This window comes from Equus quagga, chromosome 2, assembly GCF_021613505.1.
Source record: "Equus quagga isolate Etosha38 chromosome 2, UCLA_HA_Equagga_1.0, whole genome shotgun sequence".
Taxonomy (NCBI): Eukaryota; Metazoa; Chordata; class Mammalia; order Perissodactyla; family Equidae; genus Equus; species Equus quagga.
This window is the reverse complement of record NC_060268.1, coordinates 50,312,299-50,339,486: the sequence shown is the minus strand read 5'-3', so window position 1 is coordinate 50,339,486 and position 27,188 is coordinate 50,312,299. Positions and strand designations below refer to the sequence as shown.

General features: G+C 37.3%; 2 protein-coding genes across 6 annotated transcripts in view; one reads left to right on the top strand and one right to left on the bottom strand.

The window, feature by feature from the left end:
* CCPG1 (cell cycle progression 1) overlaps positions 1-1,234 on the top strand; it is a 37,466-nt gene extending 36,232 nt beyond the window's left edge. For 4 of the 5 annotated variants that reach the window (XM_046654399.1, XM_046654398.1, XM_046654396.1 and 1 more), the window contains one exon: positions 471-1,118. In XM_046654399.1, the coding sequence (XP_046510355.1) occupies positions 471-660 (190 nt within the window). In that variant the 3' untranslated portion in view covers positions 661-1,118. Of the gene's footprint in view, positions 1-470 lie in introns of all 5 variants that reach the window. The other variant, XM_046654397.1, reaches the window with a different exon arrangement.
* PIGB (phosphatidylinositol glycan anchor biosynthesis class B) lies at positions 1,230-25,870 on the bottom strand. The gene is made up of 12 exons (XM_046654400.1): positions 25,710-25,870; positions 23,714-23,849; positions 23,180-23,297; positions 20,978-21,082; positions 18,680-18,810; positions 14,673-14,813; positions 13,229-13,280; positions 11,924-12,135; positions 11,230-11,294; positions 4,274-4,487; positions 1,905-2,085; positions 1,230-1,588 (listed from the first exon to the last, which is right to left on the bottom strand). Exons 1-12 carry the CDS (start codon positions 25,840-25,842, stop codon positions 1,451-1,453), a joined length of 1,626 nt encoding a protein of 541 aa, XP_046510356.1. The 5' UTR covers positions 25,843-25,870; the 3' UTR covers positions 1,230-1,450.
* Between the last annotated feature and the right edge of the window lie 1,318 nt (positions 25,871-27,188).

Below are 27,188 nucleotides of genomic sequence, written 5' to 3'. Positions count from 1 at the left end.
AGTGACAGAAGCCTGATTATAGAGATCTAGGAAAGTAGTAAATGCAGACATTGGTTATGAACCTTAGTAGTAAGAGAGAAAGAAAGAGACTGTTTTGTTGGTAAGAGATGTATACATATTCCTGCTGAGGGATGAAGCCAATGGGGAGGGACTGATTTTTACAGGAAAGGAGGAAAAGTAATGGAAACACATCTCATTATTTTATTGTCACATTTCTATTCTTTATCTGTTGAGTGTTTCCCCTTTTTCCAGTACAGTTATGTTTGTCTGTTTTTTATTTCTATAGGATAAAAGTGTAATACTTACTGAATCTTTCTGGTATGGTTATGCTAGGATTATACTTCAGATTAATTTAACATCTTTTTTCAGAGTAATCAGATAATAGATTAATGGAGAAAGACATTAAAATTATTTCTTGCTTAAATAAATTTAACTCTAACATAGATGAAAAATGTGTTTACTGCTTTCAGTCGACCAGATAAAAAGCAACGTATGGTAAATATTGAAAACTCCAGGCATCGAAAACAAGAGCAGAAGCACCCTCAGCCACAACCTTATAAAAGGGAAGGTAAATGGCATAAATATGGTCGCAATAATGGAAGACACATGGCAAATCTTGAAATAGAATTGGGGCAATTACCTTTTGATCCTAAATATTGACCATCATGATTAAGTTAAATTAGAAAACTGTAACAAACATGGATGCTTTCTACAATGTTTGGTGTTGAAACTAAGATGAAATTATCAAAATAATGTCTTTTTATCATTTCTAAGTATCAGTTTGATGGCTTTATATTATTACTCAGAAGCATCAAGCAAAAGCTTACTAACCTGCATTTTCCTGTAGCTTTGCTGAATTTTTTTTTTTGGCACTGGAAATGTTCAACTGTAGTTTCATTAAGGAAGCCAGGCACGCAACAGATTTTGTGCATGAAATGAGACTTCCTTTTAGTGTATGAGCTTAAAGCAAGCTCAAATCATACATGACAAAGTGTAATTAACACTGATATTGTGTTAAATTTGCAGTAGAGCTTGAAAAAAGTACATTATGATGGAATTTCATCTAACATTTTATAACCTTACACTTGCTTCTTGTCTTTTTGTGGGTTCAAGAGCCCGTTGACTTGTGAAGAATTTGCTGCCTTCTTATGAGCTTGCTGACTTGTTCTCTTGTGAAATTTCTTGCACATCTGAATATTGTGGAAGAAACAATAAAACTACACCATGAGGAAAACTAAAGGTCTTTATTTAAAATCTGGCATTGTATTAATACACAATTTTATACTTTGTAATACTTTTCATACATTTCCTCAGTAGTGATATGTGGTAAAGCACTTCATAGTTCCATGAATCGTACCCAAGTGTTTACTAGTGTATTTAAGTATCATCTGAACATTTCTACCCAGCAGTGTCTCTTTCTCTGGAAAATACCTAAACACAGTTCAGAATTTCATCTTCTGCTGAGTTTCCCTTTTAACTTCCGTTCATAGACATATACGTGACTTCCAGTCCGACCCTCTGGCAAGTGAGTGTGGAAGAAAACAGCAGTTCTCTCATAGTTGCTTGAAATTAGGAAAGCACTTATGTCCTAGAAGTAAATAAATGTTTAAGTAAATAAAAGCTACGTTTTGCTGAGTACTGTTTCAAGAATTTTAGAATGTCCTATTCTGATTTGCGTCTCTACAACTTTTTCTTAATTTTTAAAAGAACTGACTCTTGGTAAATAATATATATACCTGGATAGTTATAGAACTGGGGCTGATTTTGACTAGGGAAAAGACCACTTACAAAATATGGGAGTTGAAAGAGACCATAAAATTTTTTTTGGTCTATTTACCTGAGTGTTTGCTAAACTTGAAGTGAAATAAAAATACTGAGTTTTCCCTTTTTTCACGTTTCCTTACCTCCTCCAAAACGCTGAAGATGATCAAGTGAGTAGGCAATGTTGAATCATTGTGAAACTCTTTATACAACCAGTTTAATGGATTCAGATAAAATATATCTGCTTCATCAAGATATTGACTTTTTCCAGTCAGGTCTGGGGGACACTGGAGAAATCTCATTGGAAGTGGGTAGTGGACGTGACTATGAAAAGAAAGTTACCATTTTAATTGCACGAAGTAAAAAAATTGTGAAAGTTTTCAAGTTACTCTTAAGATGTTCACTTAACAAGATGTGAAATCTGAATTTAAACTGTGTTTCAGTTAAGGTGAGGAAGCAAGCCTTTAATGCACTTTTCTCAAAGATGGAGAATATGCTTCTCACATCATGTACCTGTGCAGCAGCATAACCTCCAAGTCCAAACTAAGGCACAAAAGCCCATTTCAAGGTGGGATGGTGGGTCAGCAGCTTGGGGGACTCAGTATTCTCTAACATTAGTATGCTGTTCCAGGAAGGTAAGAGGCCTCTTGGACCAGGTAGCTTCCTTGTTAATAAGACTTATTTGTCTTATTGTTAATAAGACTTATATGTCTTATTAACCAAAGGCTTATTTGTCAAGATAGAAAACTAGTCATGAACTAGAAAGGATTCCTGCTCTCTTCCCTTTCTGCTCTGAAAGGGGATGGATCACATCCTTAAATAAGTTTTTCTTCTTTTTTTTATTCTTACATATTTATATAAGTAAGATTTAGTAGTAGCAGTATATGTTCACTAACACCTAAATAAGTAGTGGTTTTATTGTGACATTGAAAGACTAGAGTGTATGTAAAAAAAGATGGATGGACTGATGAATTATGACAACTTAAACTAGTTACTTGGGCCATGCAAAAAGCCATGTTTAACTTTGCCTCAGGAAAAATAAAAAATACGCTATAGAGGTTTATCGTATCTCTGAAATGCATACAAAGTAAATTTACACAAGACCTAATAATTCATGACTTTTATAATTTTGGAGATGAAGGTCTTGCTTCAAGGGGAAAGCAGAAACAGCTGAGAAAAAGCTGCCAGCCTTATATTCCAAAGTAGGTGTCAGACTTTTTTGCTCCATTGCACTCTGAAAAAATGTAAGATGAGAACTTGGTAAACTATGGAAAGCATCTTGGTACCTCTAGAATTCTTGTACTTTCCAGTGTTGTGAGCGTGGAAGGACAGTGAATGTCCTTCTCTCAGCTCTAGTCTTTTTTATATAGTAGAGGCCTCAACTTGAAGAGATACTTGGGGTTACATCTAACCTGTGGCTTTTGCTAGGCAATCCCAATTTTCCAAACTGTGTATTAATGATTTAGTTAAGTAGAGTATTCCAAAAGTGTTGTTACCTTAAAATAATATCAACGTTGATATTAAGTTGACTGAATGTGCACATGGAAGATTAACTTCAGATTGTTTAAAGCCAGATTAAGTTAAATAGGTGTAGAATTTTCTAAAGGAAAGCTGTTTGCTTTGCCCTTGTACTCTTACAGGGCAACTGGTAACTTAGCTTTCTGAAATACATGCAGAGGGCCAAATGGATGTCTTTTTAAATGCCCTGCTTAGTTGAGGCAGTTTTAGTGTTACATTTCCCAGGAACATCTAATTAGATACCATCTAAATTGAATTCTCTAATTTTTACAGGCAAGACAACTGATCCAAAGAGATTAAAAAGACCGGTTTAAGATCAGGGAAATAATCCAGTAGAAAATCTAGACTAGAATCCAGGGTTTTGAGATTAATTAAAAATTGTATAACTATAAGATGTACCACCAAGATTTGTAGTAAGATCAGTGATAAATGAATTTCTTTCTTTCTTTTGTTTTTTGTGAGGAAGATTGGCCCTCAGCTAACATCCATTGCCAGTCTTGCTCTTGTTGCTTGAGGAAGATTGTCACTGAGCTAACATCTGTGCCAATCTTCCTCTGTTTTATGTGGGATGCTGCCAGTGTGGCTTGACGAGCGGTGCTAGGTCTGCGCCTGGGATCCGAACCTGCGAACTGTGGGCCACCAAAGTGGAGCGCATGAATTTAGCCACTACACCACGGGGCCGGCCTCCTGAATTTCTTTACTGAGAATACCATCAAATAACCTATAAAACATTTTATACTACATTTAAATCAGATCATTTAAATGTAAGTTGTTTAAATTTTTGAAAATATTAAAATTTATTTAAAAGTGGTATGATTTTCATTGACATAGTTAAAATGGTTTTTAAAATTCCAGTGAATAAATAAAGATTAATAGGACTTTCAGATTTCTTATAATCATTTGACCAATTAATTTAAATCCAGGAATCTGAAGGGAATTTTAAGGTAGTCAGTTTCTTTTTCTTAATAGCATATAGTGGAACAAGTTTTATTACCTATAATAAGGAGTGGAGTGGCAAGGCATCATTACAAATAGTGATGCTGAAGATTTACTAGAATTGTTGTAGCAGAGTTCTTGAATATGAGTCATGACATCAAGAGTACCTCGCTGATGAACTAAACCAGTATAAAGGGCGAGGAGCATATTTGATAAAAACAGGAAACTCAGAGCTGGTTTCTTCCATGTTTTCAGGTGGTTTAGTGAGTACCCTATATGAAGATAGACACACTGAATCATAATACTGGCAATCTTGTTTTCTTATAGCTAAGCAAATGTTAACTGCAAATACATTTATAATTGTTCATGGAAGTAGCATAAGCTGTATTGCTGTTATGGACAAACAAGAAACAAACAATAGGTCATCTTTGCAATTTCTCTGACCACTCTCTATCATTGTCTATTATCACCCAAGTCTTGACATTTTTACAGAAGAAGGAATTGAGGTATAGTGGAAAGATTATGGCTAGGGAGTCCAACAGACACAGATTTGAATTCTAGCTCTAGCACAAGTTGCTGTACTTTGCCGAACATTAGTTTCCCCATCTGCAAATGGGATTAGAAAAAATGTATGTCCAGTGCCTGTCCTGGTACACAGTAGTTGCTAAATAAATAGGACTTTTATTTATCCCATTTACCTATCTCTACTCTTTCATCTCTAGCAATGGATTGTATACATACAAGTCTCAGTAATTCTGGAGGAAGTATAGAAGAGTGCTCTTAGAAAAATAATCCACTAGGCTCCTGGGAGATTTTCAGTGGTTAGTATTAGTGATGGCATGGATCACTTTTTCTGGAAGAAGAGGAGCTATGTTTTTTTTTTTTTTTTTCTCTTTCACTACAGTGTTGGTCAATTTGGAGATGCTGAAAATGTTTTCTTTTTTAATTTGTAAAAGTAATTCTTGTGTGTGGCAAGAAACCAAGTAGAACAAACAGAAGGGTAAATGAAAAGTAAAAGTCCCTCTTCCCCTCCCAGAGTCCTACTCCTCAGCAACAGCCACTGATAATGAGCATATGAGGATAAAAGAATAGGCCTTTCCACTGGAAAAGAATGTTTATTAGTAAACTTCCTTGACATTTTGTACATACTCCATATGAATTGTCTCCACAGAATTAGGTAATAGTTCCTTTGAAATTTGGGTATCCAGGATCCAATCTGCTGCCTGCCTGAAATTTCAGCACTCATTGCCACTGTGGCCAAGGCACTGTTTCCTATAATCATCACCCAACTGATTGCTATCAGCTGTCTTAGCTCGGCTCAATCACTAAAAATTGAACATGAATAAAATTCATCTTGAACTGTTCCCATTTAATTACACTAACATAAAGTTGGCCTAGGAAGGATTGTTTCTAAGATAAAACAGGAATAAATCAAGACCTCTAACTCACTTGAATCACATCTAGTACTTGATACCAACCAAAGACACTCATTTTCTCAACTTGTTACCAATTTAAAAACTATTAACATTCAGTTTTGGAAAAACTGAAGATACCTTTCCTTGTATACTTAAATGTTTATTAGTGATGGCACCCTTACAGCTTTTCTTTAATCTGTATTAGTTGCTTTGAAGATTATAAAATGGACTGAAAATAATTTCATCTATTTGAAGGCATCTGATACCTGACACTTGATAGCTGGAATCAAATTTGGGCAAGAAATCTTAGACGCTCCATTTTGTTCCTCTATGAATATTTTAGATAACATTAGCTATGGTTCATTCCATTGAGTAGTTGGAATATCACAGGTCCATCTCACCTAGTATTACTTGAAATTGCTCTGATTAACCAAAGAACATTCTGAAAAGTGGTGTGATAAAAAATGTAGGTAGATCAAGAAAACTAAGCCTACATTTAAAACAAATCTAGTTTATAAGATGTTTGAAATTGTAAAATGAAGATACTGCTAAAGAGTACGAGAACTAAAATTAGCTTTATTAGGACTGAAATGGGATTCTGGAAGTTCTGCCATCTGTAATAATTCCAGTCACAGATGTGACAGACCAGCAAACACAACTTAGAAGTGAAGTGCTTCCTCGAGCAGACAGGCAAAAACAAACTACCTAGTGGGCTCAAATTACAAACAGCTACGTTAAAGCTTACCCTGCCAAGGCCTGAGAGGATGACCTGCTATCGGATATTCAAGTAAGTATGATGTGGGCATCTGTAAAGTGGCTCTTCATTCACAAAATTTGTTACTAAATGTTCACTGAAAGTTTTCTTAGAAACTGAGTGACAGAAAACTGGAATACATGGTGAATGTTGTAAAAATGGCATTCTGAATAGACTGCTGGAAGAAAAGGTGTTTGTATTCCCAGCTGCTTCAGTGTTGAGGTGGGTCTTTTAAGTTAGATAATGCTTACATTACTTCGTGGTGATTTTCACCTTATGAAGCTAGCTCATTTTAGGATAGATTCTTCCACTGAGAACTGAATCTCCAAATTATTTGGAAAAATAATGTAAAGAAAATGCCAGGAAGAGAACAACAGTCTTGAAGACAATGAGGGTTTTCAAACCATCTGACATTGAAAAGTTCCCCGGTGGGATTTCAGAAACTGGAGTTGCTAAAGGGAGAAGTGAAAATACATTACAGCTGCAGGGCTAGACTGAGTCACAGGAGAAGCCTAGAATCCAGGGTTGTATTCCAGGGAAGCAGTATGGTTTCTTTAATATTTAAGAGGTGATTAACAAGATCCAGTAAGTCTAGTTAATTGTACATAGAAATAACATGGAGATGCAGTTCTCACTGAAAGGAGTCACCCTGAAGTGAGCCAACTTCAGAAAGGGATAGTTACCCCGTGTAATGTAAGCATTACCTAACTTGAAATGTGAGATGCCCCTCCCAATTACAGGAGATTCAGGGAACACACGTTTTCTATCTGTCCTATAAACCACTTACCAAAATCTTGCAGCCTCTCAGGTAATTTCCACAAGAACAAGGACTTAGTATGAACCCCAGCGACTACCTCTCAGAATACAGGCCCCTTCATTTCACATAGTAGTTCTTGCTAACTCAATGCTAGATAATATCCCAGAATATTTAATTTGCTCCTGTTATCTGGGCCTATGAAAAGATACTTTTAAGAGGATATATGGAAAATGTCTGCAAGAATTTACAAGAAAGTGATAATTATTTTGGGAAATGAGGCTTGAAGATTAGATGATGACACTATTGTATGTTGGGGCTTTTTTGTCCATGCATATTTATTTTCATAATAAAAAATACACTGGGTTCTTATCAAATCACTCTCATCAGACTACTGTTAAAGTATTTTAAACTCATTATGTCCCTGTTGACTACTCTCCAAGATAAAATCTAAAAACTTGAGTACATAAGAAGGCCCTTCATTGGGCTGGCCCGGTGGTGTAGTGGTTAAGTTCACGTGCTCCACTTTGGTGGTTCAGATCCCAGGTGTGGACCTACACACCACTCATCAAACCATACTCTGGTGGCATCCCACATACTTCCTCAAGCAAAAAGAGCAAGAGTGGCAACGGATGTTAGCTCAGGGCCAGTCTTCCTCACCAAAAAAAAAAAGCCCATCATGAGTTGGTTCCTTCTTTACTCAGCCATATCTCCTAATTTTCATATGTTATCTATCTTGATACACCCAATCGTGTTTTAAATTTTGTATGTTTAGTGTTGTAATCTGCATTCTTCAGCAATGGCTGATGAGTTCCTTCTTGCCAAGGTAAGGTTCATTGTAATGGACAGGGGGGGGGGGGTGGGGGGCTGCACATGACTGATCCCATCAAACACTGAGGTGTAGCAAGGATGCATCCTCATTTTAGCAAGAATTATTAGAAAACCCAATCTAAGAACCCACAAAAAAAATCTCTACCAAGTTCTACCAACTAGAGATATTTCTGAGTTAACCTTTTCATTTTTAAATGCTCCTTGGGAAAGCTGTAAGTTAGGTCAACTTAAATTCAGTATTTATATGAGAAAAACAAAGGGTAGTTTAATTCTGGAATGGGAGGTACAGGAGAATGGGCCTGGGGAAATGAGACGTTGAACTATTGAGAACGCACTGGGCAGACAGGGAGGTAACAGGAAGAGTTTTACATTGCTACTTTGCTAAGGAAATAAAGCTGTGTTTTCATTTTCCATAGTCAGAAATCAATGGCTAATGCCAAAAACAGATCTTTAAGGGCATTATTGTCATTTTATTTTTATATAGAGAGAAATGTCAAAAGAACCACGTAAAAGAGTATACGTGCTTGCCTCTGGGGAGGGGAAATTGGAGGCAAGGCAGGGGAACCATTGCTTTTTAAAACAAACTCCATATAGAATGACTTTTGAAACAACGTGCACGTGCAGTTTTGATACAAAATATTAGCATATGGAAAACCAAAGCGGCTGAATCAGAGGCAAGTCTGCATTAGCCACTGTGATAAAAACAGATTAAGCAGACACCCAACCCAGAATTAGCAGCAGGTGCTGGAAACATCAGCACAAACAACAGAGGTTCAATCTAAGAATTTCAGTGCTAGTAGACCAATGGCACCTTTCTTTTACAGATAAACTGAGGCAAAAGGTTATATAGTTCACCACGGATCGGAGCCAATTATAGAAGGTATATTTTCTAGAGTTAAGTCCTATTTTGGATAGGACTGAGAGAAATTCAAGTTAGGCAAGAGAAGTTACTGTAGATTGAAAAAATGGCTGCAATTATTCCTCCTCTTGTGTCCAATTCCTGCACGAGCCTGAAGTTTATTTCTCATCTCTTGAATCTGGCCTGGCTTTGTGACTTGCTTTGACCAAAAGAATGTGGTAGAAGTAACTGTGCCAATTCCATTCTTGAGCCCCAGAGGGCCTGGTACACTTGTGTTCCCTCTTTTCGAACTCTGCCTACACAAAGTGAACAAGCCCCAGCTAGCCTGCTGGTGAATGAGAGCACACAGAAGAGCTGAGGTACGTTGGTCTACAGCCAGTTGAACCCCAAACATGTGAGAGTCCAGCCTATGTCAGCTGAGTTGTCTACCCCATATGCAGCTGGTCATACTTGCATAAGTGAGCTCAGTGGAGACCAGAAGAACTGTCCAGCTGAACTAGTCTTGTAAATAATAATAAATGGGGTTTTAAGCCACTAAGTTTTATGGTGGCTTGTTACACAGCAATTGCTGATAGAGATGTCATGTTTATAGAAAATCATGTTAAAATAGGTCACACAAAAATAGAATAAAACAGATTTGAGGTACAATATAACTCAAGATTTCAAGTAGTTAGACTCAAACTAGGCCATTTAAAAGATCAAGAACACCAAAGAAAACTGTTTTCTTACATCGTTCCTGAACATTCTGCCTAGGTGAGCTCACTACTTGGTCCTACTGTTGGAACCTGTTGGCATTAAAGAGTTCTGACTCATAGTGGAAGTACAAGTCTCCTAGGAATCAGAATCTCTTGGCTCACTCAAGAACCTTAGGTATATGTGCCTGGAGGAAAACAGCACAGCCTGTGAGAAGATCAGGGGTTTCACTAGGTCTCAGTGCTTTATGGGTCCTTCTGAGTGGACACTGGATGGCAGAAAGGCTGATCCCTGTCCATTAGAAGAGGATCTCTTCAACCCTCAACAGCATCCTGTCTCAATCTTGGGGACTGGGAACAAGGGGTTACCAGGATCGTGCCACTTCAAGATTCAATCTTTTGGACCAAGAATGAGGATTCAGATAACTCATTCTTTCTCTGGAACACTTTGTTAAAGACATAGGGCACAAAAGTAGAATGTTGGAAAAACCCAGATTAGAAAAATGGAACCAAACCAAGTTCCTAACTTAACCAAACCAAACCCCCGCCCCCCCCCCACACACAAATACACACAAATATTTGTCCTCCAGTAGTGTGGCAATGCTCACCTGGGCAAAAACCAAACTTGATTTAATTATAACTCTAACTCCAACTCAAGTGGTTGTAAAAAAAAAAAAATTGTTTTTAAATCTGAATAGTGATACATGAACAGATTTGCTCTGGTAAATGGGCCCACTATTCTTAAGACTTGCCAAATAGCTGTTAGATACCTCTATTTTTATATGTGCCTGCATTTATATATGAAGTAACTTTGGTCTCAGTACTTCAGATATAGCAAATATATAGATGTGTATGTATTTAAACTGAAGAGAGTACCTGCACCTGAAATCTGTAAGAGGTGATAGATACTTGGTCAAAGAAGGCTGCTTAACTCAATGGGTTGTTTGGAGTTTTCTTTTTTTAAGTAAAAAGTTTGATATCGTTAACTCCCTAGTTTTTCCCAGCCTCCAGGCCCAGTTGATTACTCATTTCTTCCTTCCCCAGTCTAGTGATGTTTTTAGTGATTAATATTTGAAGGAAGCCAGCAGTTGTTTATCCTTAATTGAACTTGAAGTTAATAAAGTTTCAATTCATAATATTTCCAAACCAACCAATATAAAAAGTCATATTTTCCAGAGCTGAGTAATAAGGCTTTAGAAGTCACATGTAAAAAAATTATTGCAAAGATGGAAAAATGGAGAAAAGGCCAAAAAAAAAAAAATCAGAGGTGTGAATCACTTAAAAAATTTCATATGTATTAAAGTGAGTCTTAAAGGGGCAGATCTGTTAAAGCATTAAAAATTAGTTTCAACAGCTATAAATACGTTTTTCATTTGTGGAATGAAGAACTTCATAGTTTAACCATAAACTTAAAACAGCTGTTCTAAAATAGACATATTCCATTACTTTTGAGTAACATATATCTAACAGCCAGAAATACCACAACCAAAAGGTGCTCTGGATATTAGATCCTCATGTGTTTATCTCACTTTAAAGGACACAGGAAAAAGGACATTTAAGCTGCAAAAAGGGAATACTGCAGTAATATAATTTGAAATTAAGAAGCAATTCTCATTTAGCCTAGTTGAAAATAAAGAGTTTAATGAGCATTTGTCTTTTAACTATATCTATATAAATAAACCTCTTCTATTTTAAACAAAAATACTTACCACAGAACACCATACAAAATGGTAAAACTGGGTAGATAAACCTGAATTCTTTGTGGCTCAACATGCTATAATAAAAAAAAATATTAAAAGGAAATATTATTTTCTCACATTACATGGCAGTTTGGGAAATTACTGTGTATAAAATGAAATATAATTAACATGATCTGTTTTTCTAAGTACGAAGACTGAATTTCATGCTTCAGGAATCAGTTTCATTATTTTTTAGTTATAAGGTGGTGGTGATGTATTAAAAGTAATCCTAACATTTAACGTCAATGTGAAATTCTAAAGTACAATTACATTCTAAAAAAGAGATTTCTATTACCAATCCAAGTGAGTCATATTACTCAAATTTAGGATAAAGGTACATATTTTCATTTAAAAATATTTCTTCTCTAGTCCTTCAATATTTAAAATTTTGGTAGTTTCTGTTTTTTAAAAGTAAATAAAATTTGTTCAACTTTAAAAAAGTTGAATGTGTTCCTTGTTAAGCAAACTATATGTATCAGAAGTATTCATTCTATCTGAGCACCAGCACAATTATGACCTTTTCTGTCTGCTAAATAAACCCCACTAACAAATCATAAGAGTTAATGCATCTCCAAAAGATAAAGTGTACTTTTTAAAGAATTTAGTTAATTCAATTTCTTGGTAAAATTTTAAAAATTAACCACGTGAACAAATAAAATCTTACCTATAAACTAACAGCGTCCACAGCACAGTCATCAAAAGTATCCGGTACCTCTTTGGGGCTAGAAAGCAGCCATGAATAAAGAAGGGTAAGTGAGGACCCAAGACAACTGGAAATCCTTGAGTGAAGTACCAATGCCATGGATGAGAACCATAAAATGTTCCCAAATTCTGCAGCACGTTAAATTTCAAAAAATTATATTGAACCAGAGTCCACTGACATAGTTGAAGGAAAGAGAAATAGAAATGTGTTAGTGCCAAGCATGAATCTTTGGCATTAGGGAATCTGGCAGAATCGTGACATTAAATCAGAAATGAAGTCTAAAAACCAGACAATAGTTTACATTAATTTTGATTAATGACCATATGAAATCATTCTTTATTTTTTTATGTTCTAAGTATTAATGTGTTCTTTGTTAATTTGTAAAACACTAGGTTTTTGAGATTCAAGAAAATATGAATAAATGTACATATTTTGACAATGTAAGTTTTACATACAATTAGAGATAAAGAGAATCCTTAGAAATAATATTTATGAGTGTGTGGTACCCATATTAAAAATTTTACTCTAGTACTTTATGATATCACACATTACCGTTTAAGATAAAGCCTTGAAACATTACAATTTGCATTATAGCACACAGCAGGTAATAATAACAGCAGCAACAGCAGCAGCTAACATTAAGTGCTCACTTGTACCAGGCACTGTTGTAAGCCTTTTACACGCATTATCTCATTTAATCCTCCAACCTTAAGAGACAAGCACTACAATTATTTCCAGATAAGGAAACTGGCAAGAAAGGTACAGAACTTATCCAAGGTCACACAGCTATTACTGAGGACACTAGACTTCAGACTGTGGCAATCTGATTCCAGAGCCCCATAAGTGCCTTAAAAATAGGGACCTTAAAAACCAAAGGCCATTAGCAACAGTCATGAGATTAAAATATCAAACCAAATGGTTGAAGAATAGGGTATTCTGGTTAATTTGAATTCTGAATGATTAACTTGAGGTCAACTAAAATCATTTAAAAATTTAACCTTTATTGTTACAAACCTGAGAAAAAGTGCTTTTAAATGGACTCTTTTGAACTTCAATGAGGAATACACAATTCTTTTATACAGAAAGCACAGCAAATTGAACCAAAGGCATATGCTCGTAGTTTTTTTTAATGTATCCCATATCATTTTTAAAAAATGATATGCCTGTGTTCCCAAATATTCATGGATTTAAAAAGTCAGGTTGAGTTTTCAGTGTAATAAATGGTTAGATTAAAAATAGCTGTTAGCTTAATATATTTTTACTTACTTGACCAAAAAAAATACGATCAATTATCAGAGACAAACTCAAAGTTAAAAATCTGAAAAACAAAATAGAAGGGTAATTAACATTCTGAACTTGCTAGAAATCCAATATTGGCATACAGCTTTGCAAGTACCTTGCATCAAAAGCTGCTTTAAAAATGCTTTACAGTTTCACCAATTGAATAGGAATTTACACATTTTGAAAGTCTTTCATTGATAGCTGTATTTAAGCAACCTTTTTAAAAGTAATAAACACTATATTATCTATTGCTGCATAAAAAATTACCCCCAAACTTGGCAACTTAAGACTACGAACATTTATTACTTCAGAGTTTCTGTGGGTCAAGAATCCAGGCACAGCTTAGCTGGGTGTCTCTGGCTCAAGGTGTCTCATTGTCAAGATGTCGGCTGGGGCTACAGTTTCATCTGAAGGCTCTCATTATTTTTCCCTATAGCACTTACTGTCTCTTGACAAATATATATTAGTCATATGTTTTTAGCTGTCTGTCTTCTCCAACTAGAATGTAAACTTCATGAAGGCAGGGACTTTGTTTTGTTAAACTGCTGTATCTCCAGCATCTGGAATAGCACCTCACATACTAAGATTAAATAAATATTTGCTGAATTAATGTAATACATTCAAAACAATCTTAATAAATCTGAGAAATGACAACAGTGGCAAATTAGCCACCAGATGATTTCGTCCTTTGTAACGGCTTCCAAAAAATACTTGTACAGAGTGAATACTAGTAAGACCACTGTTGTAAGATTACATCATGTTCACCACCCAAAGACTAATTACAACCCAGCATGACACACATGTGCCTAATCACCCCTTTTGCTCTCCTCTCTCCTTACTTCCCCTCTGGTAACCTCTTCCTCTATTTTGTATGTGGGACACCACCACAGCATGGCTTGATGAGTGGTGTGTAGGTCCGTGCCAGGGATCCAAACCCATGAACCCTGGAATGCTGAAGTGGAGTGTGCAAACTCAACCTCTACGCCACCGGGCCAGCCCATGGCTAACTCATTTTTAATTTCACCAAGCCCTCTGTTTATTACAAAATAAAAACACCTGCATTGCCTAGATCCAAGAATTATGAAAACCATGAGGAAATACATGAATACATATTATAAATTATAAAGCCCTATACAAATATAAAAGAATCAAGTATCTCTAAAATGTACTTGAGAAATATGTAGGAAATAAAGCATAGGAACGTTCTAGGAAAAATTGCAAAGATCCTCATTTAAGCGAATTAAAATACAGTTAATCAAAATCATAAATATAAAAATATAAAATATAAATTTGGAAATATTCTGTTTCCTTGGTCTGACAATTCTTATTGACATTAGAAGATATAATTGACTAAAAGATGTAAAATCTCATTCATAATCTAATATCTATAGGTTATTAAAATTAATAGATGGATTGTAGCCATACTTACCCTACAGGTAAAAACTGATAAAGAATAAGATCAAGCTTTCTGTGTTCTTGCAAGAAATGTCTGAGGAGCAGAGGTATCCACGGAATGACAGCTGTGGGACGAATTATGAAGGCAAGTGCCACCAGGGATGAGTACTTGACACTACAGGCAAGAAAATGTGTTGTCAAGACAAATAGGAAACGAGTTCAGAAGTTATCTACTATTTACACTGTGATATAACATTTTTTGAAAAAATGAGAGCATTTTCCTTTTGGTATAAATAGCTATGTGAACTTGGGCAAGTTACTTATACCTTCTAGCTCTTAATTTTTTTCATCCATAAAAAGTGGTAATATCTAAGGTCTTCTCTAGCTCTTAATATCCTAATTCTAGTATTTTCAAATAGTTGTTCTATGTCTTCATGTTGGTCTTGTTTGCTGAAAGGTATACTTTTAACATTACAACTCTGCCAGTTGCTTTCCTGATGAAAAAATGATCAAGTCTCTCCTAAGGAGATAAAAGAAAGTCACAGAAAACCATTCTCTAAGAACAAAAACCAAGTGTGTTTAAAGAAACATTATGATTATTTAGGCAACAATGGACTTCTGGGTATATATAATTTTGTTTTGAAAGTAAGCTACTAATTTTATCCAACTGAAAGATGTATATGTATAACTGATAAAAAGTCTACTACACAAACCTATATGATTATGGATAGAAATGTAGAATTTTACTATTAGGACTTCTCTCAATAAATGGCTGAAGGAGCTTATCTGATAATTCACTCACGAGGACTATAGACAGTAAATTGTCACATGGAAATATACTTAACCCTGCTAAAAACTGAAAGCAAGCAAAATAAAACTTTATGGTACCATTATATACCTATTAACTAAGAAGTAACTATAAAGAGATTTCTAATGGTGAAGATGTAAGAGCAGGGATTTCAAATTCAAATGCTTACAGAGAGCAAATAAGTAATAAAAATGAGGGGGCTCTGATATTGCCATGAAGGAATCCTGGTCCAAAATGTTGCTAGCCTTCCATTTTTTCAAGAGAAACCAGAAATCCAGATTTTATCTAAGATCTCCCAATTTAAAAACTTTGCCAAGTAGTTTACTTTTTAAAAAACACTGTGCAGGTGAAATAAAACATATTTCTCGCTTGGTCTGACTTGCAGACAGCCTAACTGCAACTTCTGTATAGTACATACCTAGAAGACGCCCAAATGTATATTTCTAGTCCTAACCTCACTCCAACTTTTCAGCCTTGGATTTCTTACTCCTTTCTGAGTATTTCTCCACAGATCTCTGGCACTCAGAATCAAAGTGTCTCTTTTCCTCAAACCTGTTCAGTGTCTAGTATTTAAGTTAATAGTATCACTCAGTTTCTCAGTCTTAAAATTTTGGCGTCACCTTAAATAGCAAATCTCATCCCACACATCTACTTTGTTTCTTTTCCATGCCCACTGCCATCATTTTACATCAAGTCCTGTCACTTGTCTGGAATCTTCTCATAGTGTTGTCTTTTTTTTCGTATTGCCCAGAAATATTCCTTAACTTAACAACAACATCATTGTCATCATCAATACTTACTGAGCACTTACTTTGTAATAGGCCCTGTGCTACACACTTTCCACAGATTCTCATTTAATTCTTATTAGAGCTGTTTTCTTATTTGCATTTTACAGAAATCATTGCTTAGATGTGCTCATACTATCCTTAAAGAAAGATTTCATTTATAACATTTGCATTTTTAAAGGAGTTTGCAAAATGTCATTTATTGTCAGGCCAGGAATATTTGTCATGCTTATCCAGGAAAGAATACTTATACAGTAGTCCTTTGTCCCACATGACCCTCCTGTCCTGACTGAATAAGGGGAGTGCATCTGAGCCCAGGCAGCCAATCTAAGGCTGGCCAGCGTTAAACCTATGTCCAAATAGGGATAACGACATTTAACAGACCTAATCAGATTCTCTCCAATTGAGTATGAGATACAGAGAAAGTTGCGCAATTGGTAGCAAGACTAGAAGTGAACAGAGAGTAGCTAAGCCTCAAAATGATGGACAACTATGACAGGGATTCACAGACTGGACTATAAAGAACAACATAGCAGCTCATGTCTTGAAACTGTCTGGGATTCTGCGTAACCTTCCAGTTCATTTGTGTGGCTGAGATGTTCTACAATTTCTTCCAGGCCTGGCCACAAGGCTAAGATGCCTATTTTCCTTATTTCACCTTTAGCCTCTTAATAAAGTCCTCGTCAATAGGTAACTTAAGTGAATGCCTTTCTTGCAGTCAAGAGTCTAATGCAGAAATGATCTTGATTTGATCCTCCCAACAATTGTTTCATTTAGGAACAATGGATGCTAGCTTCTTCACTAGACTCCCAAATTTTCTGGCTTTCTCCCTTTCAGTATATCCTAAATACTGCTGGTACAAGAGAATTCCTCCTTTTTCTTTTTCTTTTTTTTTTTAATGTTGAGTTTTGGGGCTGGCTCAGTGGCACAGTGGTTAAGTTCATGTGTTCTGCTCTTGTGGCCTGGGGTTAGCCAGTTTGAATCCTGGGTGTGGAACCTATGCACCGCTCATCAAGATGCTGTAGCAGTATCCCACATACAAAATAAAGGAAGACTGGCACAGATGTTAGCTCAGCAACAATCTTCCTAACCAAAAAAAAAGAGTTGAGTTTTTTTTTTGTTTTCTTAGTGAGGAAGATTGGCCCTGAGCTAACATCTGTTGCCAATTTTCCTCTTTTTGCTTGAGAAAGATTGTTGCTGAGCTAACCTCTGTGCCAATCTTCCTCTATTTTGTACATGGGATGCCGCCACAGCATAGCTTGATGAGTAGTGTAGGTCTGCACCTGGGATCCGAACCTGCGAAACCTAGGTTGCTGAAGCAGCATGCACAAATCTAACCACTAAGCCACTGGATCAGCCCCTAAGAGAATTCTTTCTAAATCAGATTTAATTATGTCATGCTTCTCAAAAGCCTCCAATGGTTCCCAACTACCTATGGAATGAAGTCCAAATTCTCGAGAAAGGGAAAGTCCCATTCCAGCCTCATTCCTTATTATTCTCTTCTCCCATGCATCCTACACACACTAGGTCTCTGGACAGCCTTCCCAGAATACAATGAAGCCCTTTTACAGCTCTGCACTGTTGTTCATGTTGTTCCCTTTGCTTTGTATTTGCTTCTCCAGTTTATATAAGCCCAAATAAGGTCCATATATATATATGTTTTTATTTTCTTCTATTCTTTTTTTGCTGAGGAAGATTCACCCTGAGCTAACATCTGTGCCAGTCTTCCTCTATTTTTCAGTATGTAGGCCTCCAACACAGCCTGGCCACTAACAGAGCGGTATAGGTCTGCACCCAGGGAACTGAACCTGGGCCGCCAAAGCAGAGCACACAGAACTTAACCACTAGGCCACTGGGGCTGGCCCCCATATATTTTCTATTTGTCCTTCCTGATCATCTCCTCTACTCTTCACCTGCTCTATGTATAGGGAGGCTGACCTGTATGGACTATATCAATGGGCTGTCTTGCTTTCTGGCTTCTGAATGGCTTTGGCTAACTGGAAAACAGGAGTGTGCAATCAGGGTATTTTATTCTCCCCTGCCCCTTTGCCATAGCTAAAGGCTAGCTGTGCCTGTCTCCTGTTGGGGCCCTCTTAAAGTTACAGTTCTGTATGGATTCTAGTAACACTTTCCTCTCCTTGCTCCTTGTGGCCAAGGGGTAATAAAAACTTGCTGTGATTAGCCCTGGGGTACTATGGTATCCCTTACTGTCTTCGCTAAATATTGTCTAAACCTTTGTAAATGGTCCTTTAATTAAACTCTCCTTAATTACTCAGTTTGAGTATATCTGTTTCCTGATACAACAAATATATCAACTGAAAATCTGTGGTTCTAATAACCTTCATGTACATTAGGGGTTCCACTGGACATTAAAATGTTGATATTTAAGAGTTTTCAAAAGAATGCTTTAGAGTTTTGTACATAATTATTAACAATAATATATCTTACCTGTTCATAGATTTTGAACCTTCCAAAGGATAGTAGAAAAGAGCAATTATAGTGAGAACAGTTTCCATGGTGTTTGTAAGAGTTCTGGTACAGCAATACCATGTGAACCAAGAGCATAACTGGCAAAAAAACTAAAAACAATCATGAGCAAACACATACGGAAGTGGGAAATGGAAAAGATTAGTATTATCTTCTTCTACGGAAAACTGCAAGCAAGTCTAAATACTGCAAAACTCATATCAAAGATAAGTGATGTTAAAAGTAGGCATGCCCAAACGTTGTTTTTAAGAAGTTATGTCAAACACAGGTCTACAACATCAGATCTATATTTGTTAAAGTTAAGAAGTTTATACTTTCAGGTACATTTTTATGGCATTGCATTTGATTTAAATCTCACTTCCTACTAATAAAAAACATACAACACAGATTCTTTGATGGTAGAGTTTATAGAGGACTGAAATTCATAACTAGATTCTCCCAATCAGTATTCCTCAAATTGTCTTATATTACCGAGAAGTATTTTGACTTTTTTATTGACCTTGCTTTGGAATGTTGCCCTATTTCTTGATAAAAATTAAGACAACACAGGAAAGAAAAAAATGTGACTATCAGGAGACATCAAGTTTTAATCTGGAAATTTATTAATACAGTCTTGTGCTGCATAGCGATGTTTCGGTCAACGACGGACCGCATATAGGATGATGGTCCCATAAGATTAGTACCATATAGCCTAGGTGTGTAGTAGGCCATGACATCAAGGTTTGTATAAATACACTCTATGATGTTCACACAACGACAGAATCGCCTAATGCATTTCTCAGAATGTATCCCTGTTGTTAAGTGATGCATGACTGTAAACCAGTTTTTGGAAGAATATGCAAAAGCAGCATCATCAAGTCTACAAAACAAAGGTCTTAAAAGAAACTTGTTAGTTGATGCAAGGTTGTTAAACGTGTGGTACTAGCTTCCTATCTCTTCAAATATAGTCTTTAAAAAATGTTCCAAATTTTGGTGGAGTTAAAGGTTTTTCCTAAACTAGAAAAACCTAGTGATGCTACTTTGGAGGAAGGATTTCAAAGGCATAACACCTTTGCCATTTCAGTTTGAGTAAGCAGCAGTGTATACAAGCACAAAATAAGGAGAACGACTTTATCCTTGAATCAATTAGCAAGGACTCGATAAACCAATTTGTCTTTTTTATTTTTTGAGGAAGATTTAGGTCTGAGCTAACATCTGTCACCAATGCTCCTCTTTTTGCTGAGGAAGACTGGCCCTGAGCTAACATCTGTGCCCATCTTCCTTTACTTTATATGTGGGATGCCTGCCACAGCATGGCTTGCCAAGCGGTACATAGGTCTGCACCCAGGATCCGAACCAGCGAAGCCTGGGCCGCCGAAGTGGAGCACGTGAACTTAACTGCTACGCCACCAGGCTGGGCCCCCAATTTGTCTTTTAAACACAAATCAACACACTACCTGTAGAAATATGTCTCATTGATAATTAATATATTGTTAATATTTATTAATAAATATTATTTTCCAGAAATGTGTTGGTAAATTGGTTACTTGAATTTGGAACATATTTTCCAATAGAAACAATATAAAAAAGGTAGTAATATTTCCAGGCTGGCTCATATAAGCTTATTTAATTTAGGAAAGAGCCCAAGTGAAGTAACAACAGTACTACAAAATCCAATTACTCTTCAGGATTTGGCTTAAATGGGAAAATCCATTCAAGATTTGAATGGAAGGTCAGGAATCTGTCTCCTCACTGTGAAATAAGCCAAATGACAAAAGACAGTCTTCTACACCACGTTCTCTCCCTTACAGAGTCCGGCTCTTTCAAACATTCTACCCAGAGGTGAAAGCGTGCTTCAGTGAAGGTATTTCTCAGGCTGAGTCCCAGGTAGCTGGAGGAATAGTGAACAAGGGTTGTAAATAGCTGAGGTGATCTGTGAGGTAGGCAATGATTTATAACTATTCCTACTGGATTCTATGGAAAGCAAGGCAAAGTTTCTGACAGTTTTTGAGGAATGAAGGGGCTTCCAAAAAGGCTGTCTCCTAGGATTCAGCCTCTCACAGGGTTTGAGGGCATCACTGGCTTCTACTGCCCAGGGCTCAATCAGGAGAGATATTGCATGCACCACTTGCATTTTGCTGTTCTTAATTATTGAAGCACCACTATAAAGCTGTATGACTTATGTTCTGAAACTGTACTGGGAATCAGTATTGTTCCACGTCCTTAAGCCCACTGAAATGAAGTAACTGGCATATAGTTTCTAAAGTGTTTAGGACTTACCACCCATCTTGCCACTTGATGACTTTCTAGTTGCTTCATTAGTGAGTAAAGCCTTACGTCTGCTACAGCAGACAGAAGTGCTTGGGCAAGTCTAGGAATCCAAATCTTCATTAAAAAAAAAAAAGGTTTTAACAAACATCTATTGGTTCACACTGAATTATCATAAGAAATCAACAAGCTGATCCAACTATCAATTGAAAGCCATTCTTAGGACAAAAATAGATATAATGTATTATTCTATTCTTCTGCAAAAATACTTGTTTTTCTAAAAAAATTACATTAATTTTTCATGGAGATACCCAAGGTAGTTTTACTATTCTCATTCTCTCTCTGTAATATATATATAACAACACTGCTGATTTTAATTTAAATAGCCAAGAAATCATTTCATTGTGTTAAGGCTCTATTTTAGAAGCCCATTTAGTTATTTTCATTAGCATAACAGTAGGTATTTTTATTTATTTTTCCTTAAAAGTGCAAAAATCTATTTCCTTTATTCCTAGGTTATTTATAGTTTTATGCTATTTTAAATGTTATGTTTCTACAATTACATTAACTATATAGTAATACAATTGATTTATGTATATTGATTTTTTTATTGAGGTAACCTGGTTTATAACAGTATATAAATTTCAGGTGTACATTATTATATTTTGGTTTCTGTGTCAACCACATCATGTTCATCACCCAAAGACTAATTAACCATCTGTCACCACACACATGTGCCCTATTACCCTTTGGTCCTCCTCCCTCCCCCCTTCCCCTCTGGTCACCACCAATCTCTAATCTCTGTCTCTATGTGTTTGTTTGCTGTTGTTTTTATCTTCCACTTATGAGTGAAATCATATGATATTTGACTTTCTCCATCTGACTTATTTTGCTTAACATAATACCCTCAAGGTCCATCAATGTTGTTGCAGATGGCAAGATTTCATCTTTTTAATGGCTGAGTAGTAGTCCAATGTGTGTGTGTGTGTGTATTATATACATAACATCTTCTTTATCCATTCATCCATTGATGGGCACTTAGGTTGTTTTCAAGTCTTGACTGAAAAAGGTATTTTTAAACAAAACATTTACAGTACTGTGTGCTAGGTATCCTACTAAGTACTTTATATATATATCAGGTTATTCAGTCCTCCTAACAATCCTATGAGATACATACTGTTTTATTATGGATATCCTGCGTAATTCAGAAGCTAGTAAGTGGCCCTGAAAGGAGAAAAGTGTACACAGCTCCTAACTTCTACCTGTGTCAATGGGAGAAATTCTGCTACTGCTCTAAATTCTCCTTCCTCATGATCTTCCCAAGTGAGGCATCAGTTTCTCAATAATGGGGAATCAAATATCATTGCACAGGGAAGAGTACAATCCTACCTAAAAAAGCCACTCCAGAACTTCTTTCCAGACTTCAAAAAAACTCCCCAGGATTTAGACTGCTTTTGGAATTCTGAGCCACTCCAGGGCCACTTCCCTAACAGAAAATGAGGAAGGCCCCAACTTCTAAGTCCAATGTGATGATAACTTAAAGGATTCTAAGAGTGAAGGGAGAGAAACTTTTGCACCATTAGTTCTTCCTTTGTACCCTTCTCCTGGCAATCGACCCCAGAAATTCATGGTCTAGGAATTACAACCTAATTATTACTTATTTATTACTTACTTATTATTGATGCCTAATTACTACATAGCACAGTGATTGTTCATATCATTAAATTTTTTGCCAAATTAATTTTTTCTAAGTTTTGATTTCAATACTAAATCCTGAGTGGGTATATATATATATATATATATGGATTTAATTTTAATAAGCTCAGCTAACATAGGCTTCTGTTCACAAGTTAAAAAAACAAGATATAACACTGCTCTCAAGTGATTCTTTTATGAAGGAACTTTACTTCTAAAGTCCAAATAATTAATATATAATGTAGTCATTCTGAAAATCTGCATTCTTCACAGGATTGCTCACAGCAGAACACTGTCATGCTCACTCTGTGTTTCAGCACATACTGAAGGGTTACACACCAGAGTCTGCCTTTGGAACCATGGGCTTCCCAGATATGGTCAGAGTTTAGCAACAGTAGCCTTTTAAAACCAAACTTCATGATATCAATAATATCATTTAGTTAATATATGTTAGCCTTTAAGAAAGGATGGAATAAATCTACTTTTAACAACATTTTGATTACTTTTATTTAAACTTACCAGCAATTGAACATTATCTTTCCCCAAAAGATGCAGAATCTTGTAAATGCTTGCAAAGATTAAGGGGTAAGTGTAACCCCTCAATCTTTCTGTCCATTCCCAGGTCAAATAGCCATAATTAGTAATATTAAGGACTAATGTTAAATAGCATTGAAAGAAAACCTATTTTCATTTCATGTATAAAACTATTTTTTGACAAAGAAGCTTAAAAACACAGCATTTTACAACAGATATTTGAATTAAAAATGCAATTGGCCAACTAAACTCTTAACTTCTTCAAGGCAGGAATGTGTTTTTTACTTCATCTATATCCTCCACAGTACTGAGCACTGTAGTTGTATATGCTAAAGGTTACATCAAGTACATTAATCAAAGAAAGATACAGAAGAAATATTAGCCTGAAATAATAAACTACTCTGATAAGTTAAAATTATTTGGAGAAAATATGGAAAATTGAAAATATGTAATAGTAACTGACAGAATTCCTAAGGTGAACGGACATTCCTAGTCTAAGAAAGAAACTACAAAGGATATTTGAAAACCATGTGATGTGCAACTTCAAGAGACTGCCAGTATTCATCTGGAACAAAACTTGTCTGGACTAAAAAGCAGTTGCATATTCGGAATGCGATGGTAAACAAGAACAGATAAATGCTTTCACCAAGAAGATCTGAAAAACAAAACAGGTAGTTGTGGCACAAAAGTTGGACAAGTTTCACTTGCAGAACTAAAATCTGCTGCTCTGGTTGGCCCCTTGCTCTGCCTCTGTTAAGGCACAGTAGTGAACTCTGGCCCCTCCACACTATCTCAGAGCAGACCTAAGGCAGAAAGTTACACAAGGGCCAGAGCCTCTCACTGTGATGACCACTCGTTTCATTTAACCAATCTTTCTTGCAACTTAGTGTATAAAAAGAATATTAAGACAAATATTGAAAAAGAGATTGGGTTAACTAAGGCCTTAGGCTAATTAGGTTATCCTATATGTGTATCTAATGAAAGAAACCAGCTAACAATTTAATAACTTAGGAAGCAACTCTTTGCATACGTGCCAAACAGTAGCATACAAAAGGGTCCTCTCTGTTTTTACATAGCCCTGACTGATGCTCAAGATATGCCAGGCACTAAGTTCATTCCTTTACATGCCTTATCTCATTTAATCCTCAAAACAGTGCTAAGGGGTAGGTATTATTAGCCCATTTGACATATGAGGAAACTGAGGCACAGAAGTTAAATTGCCTTGCCCAAAGTCAAAAAGGTTGTAAATGACTAAAAAGGATTCAAAATCAAGTCCGTCTGCTGACTCCAAAGCTGTGCAGCTTGTAGGCTGAATACAAGAGTATTTTTTTTAATTTGAATTTAGTTGCCAACATTTAAAAATCAGATTTTATATTAAAATCTGTATTGCAGCATTTCAAAACTAAGATCTGGCAACACAGAGCTTAAGTGGCAACAACTGGCTGGTGGTGAGATATAGGGCGCACTGACTTATTTAGCCTTGCCTGTCTGGCCTCCTGAGTGTTTGAGTTTGCAACCTGCCCCTGATCCACTGTGAGTCTTTGCTATCATTGCGGGTTCCTGCCATTCTCCTTCCTTTTTCTCCAGGGATACATGTTAAACGTTTCTCAACTGGTACATTCAATATCACATACATGCCCCATCTACACTTTCATCTTCCAGAAACACTTAAACCTCCCAAGTGAACTCTCTCTCCTGTCAGAAAACCTTGTTGTTCTTTCCTTTCCCCACTTTGAGGACTTAGGCAGAAGAAACAGTACTCAGAAGTGACCCTTGAACAAGTGATCTTGAACACCTAAAAGTTCACCTGTACGTCTGTGACAAGTACGGTAATTTACCGTCCTTACCATTCTTCACCCTGATGGGATCCAACTTCGAACAAGGCAGGTGGCTTAGGGGAAGGAAGCGAGGGAACTGGGCCCAGCTGCCTCTCCTTTTCCCCCATCACAATCCTCTCACTTTTCATTTAGCAAAACGATTCTCCTCTTTCCTGTTCTCAGATTTCCAGAGGGGGAGGTAGGCACTTGTATACCGCTTAGCCTGCGCTTGGCACATAAATGGCGGGCAATAAATATTTATTGAGTGAACGAGGAGTCCATTTTTACTTAAATACCCCCTAATAGATCAAAATCCCACCTGCTGGGGTGACTTTTCTCCTGTCAACATCACATCAGGAACAAAGAGAAGGCAGAGGGGGACAGTGGGAGAAAAAAATGCGGCAGGAGTGAGACCTGGTCCCACTCCAGGAGCCAGCCCCTCCGTAGCTTCGAAACCTTGGGTAACTCCGGGCTTGGGTGCCCCTCTCTAAAGTGGGGATGGCCACATCATGCCTACTTTTTTCACCAGGTCGCGAGGAGGACGGCATCAAATAATGCAAAATATAGAGTCGTGGAAGCGGCAGGGATCGAGAACCCCGTCTCAAACGCACTGCGATTCTTGGCAACCCTGTCCAGCAGATGGAGCCCTCGCTCAGATTCCGCGGCTTCCGCCACGCTTCTCCCACCCCGGCACTCACCTCCGCGTCGTCCCGGACTCTCCTGGGGGCTGAGGTACAAAGTCGACTTTCTCTTTCGCAGCTTCATCTTTTCGCGGGAGCGGTTCTGGAGACCGCGGAAAAAGAGTCTGCCGTCGCCGCCCTCTCGCTGCATTCTGCATCTGCTTCGAGGTCCCCTGAGGATCCCCGGCCATCACATTCTCCCGCAGAGGAAGGCCGATGTTGCGCGCGCTGCTCTTCCGCTAAGTTTGGCCTCTGCGAGCAGCCGTCGCCCGCAGGCGCGGAGGTAGCCGGGAAAGGGCACGTGCCTCACCGCCGGCACCGAAGGTATTCTCTGCTGCTGAGAGCGGCGGCTTTGGCTCTCGCTAGTAGGCTTTGACGCGGGCTGGCCTGCGCTTTTCTCCTTCGCCATTTCCTTCTCGCGGGGTCGCTGCCTGTCTCTCTTCGTGGTCTCTGCGCCCGCGGTCCGCATCCTCTCCTAGAAGAGCTGGCCCTCACTTCTGCGGGGGCAGGCGGGAAGCGGCGCGGCGAAGCGGCGGGCGAGCTGAAAGGTCAGAGGTGTCTGCGCGGCAATGGTAACAGTGTGGATAGTTAGACACGTAAGTGTGTAGCGTTTCGCTGTTTGGGTGACCTCACAATAACTATTTGTTAACGAAGTAGGCGGGCGAGGGATGGTTTAGCTGTTGTACAGATGTGGGAAACGAGGCTCAAAAAGGGTAAATAGCTTGCTCAGGATCACTTAGCGAGTTAGTGGCAGAAGGGGAACCTTCCCATTTCCGTGTGGTTTGTCCATTTTCCCAAGAGCTGACTTGCAAATAGCTTTTTTTTTTTTAACATTTAGCAGCCGTTGAACCAAAGCATGCTTGGTGAAGTTGTCGTTTATCTAGCTAACTGTGGAGTCCGGGAGAGAACAAGCTTTTCTTCCCTAGATTAAATTTCATTTGAGCGATATTAAAGGCAAGCTAGCTTCTAGTACCGGTTCTGCCACTACTGACTTTTGTGACCTCGGGGGCTGATCTAGGAGGCCGAGAAGTATTGTTACAATAAAGAAAATATGTAAATCCTTCACATTGCTTTCCTCATTCATAAACAGCTACCTAGTTTCTCCAGAGACTAAGATAGTTGGCGCGCGATATAACTTTCCGAGAAGTACTAGTCTTCTCTCCTCAATGGTTAAAAGTAAGACTAGCCACATCTCCGTTATATTTCTGTCACAAATGGATGGCAAATGATTTCTATTGGATGTCTGCTTGTACCTACTAAAGCATCAAAAGGAATTCATAAAGTCTTTTAGCCTGTTAAAAAAGAATTATCATATATGTTGCCAAAAAGCATGAAGTAATACAAAAAGGGTTAATAATGAAAAGGAACAGTTCTTTTTCTCTTCCTTCCAGATGGGATTGACAATCACTTTCAGCTTGTTTTGGTTCTCTCTTTTAGTTAGTTTTATGGTATGCCTTTAAAGGTGCAAAGAGTATACTTTGCTGCCTCAGTTTTGCC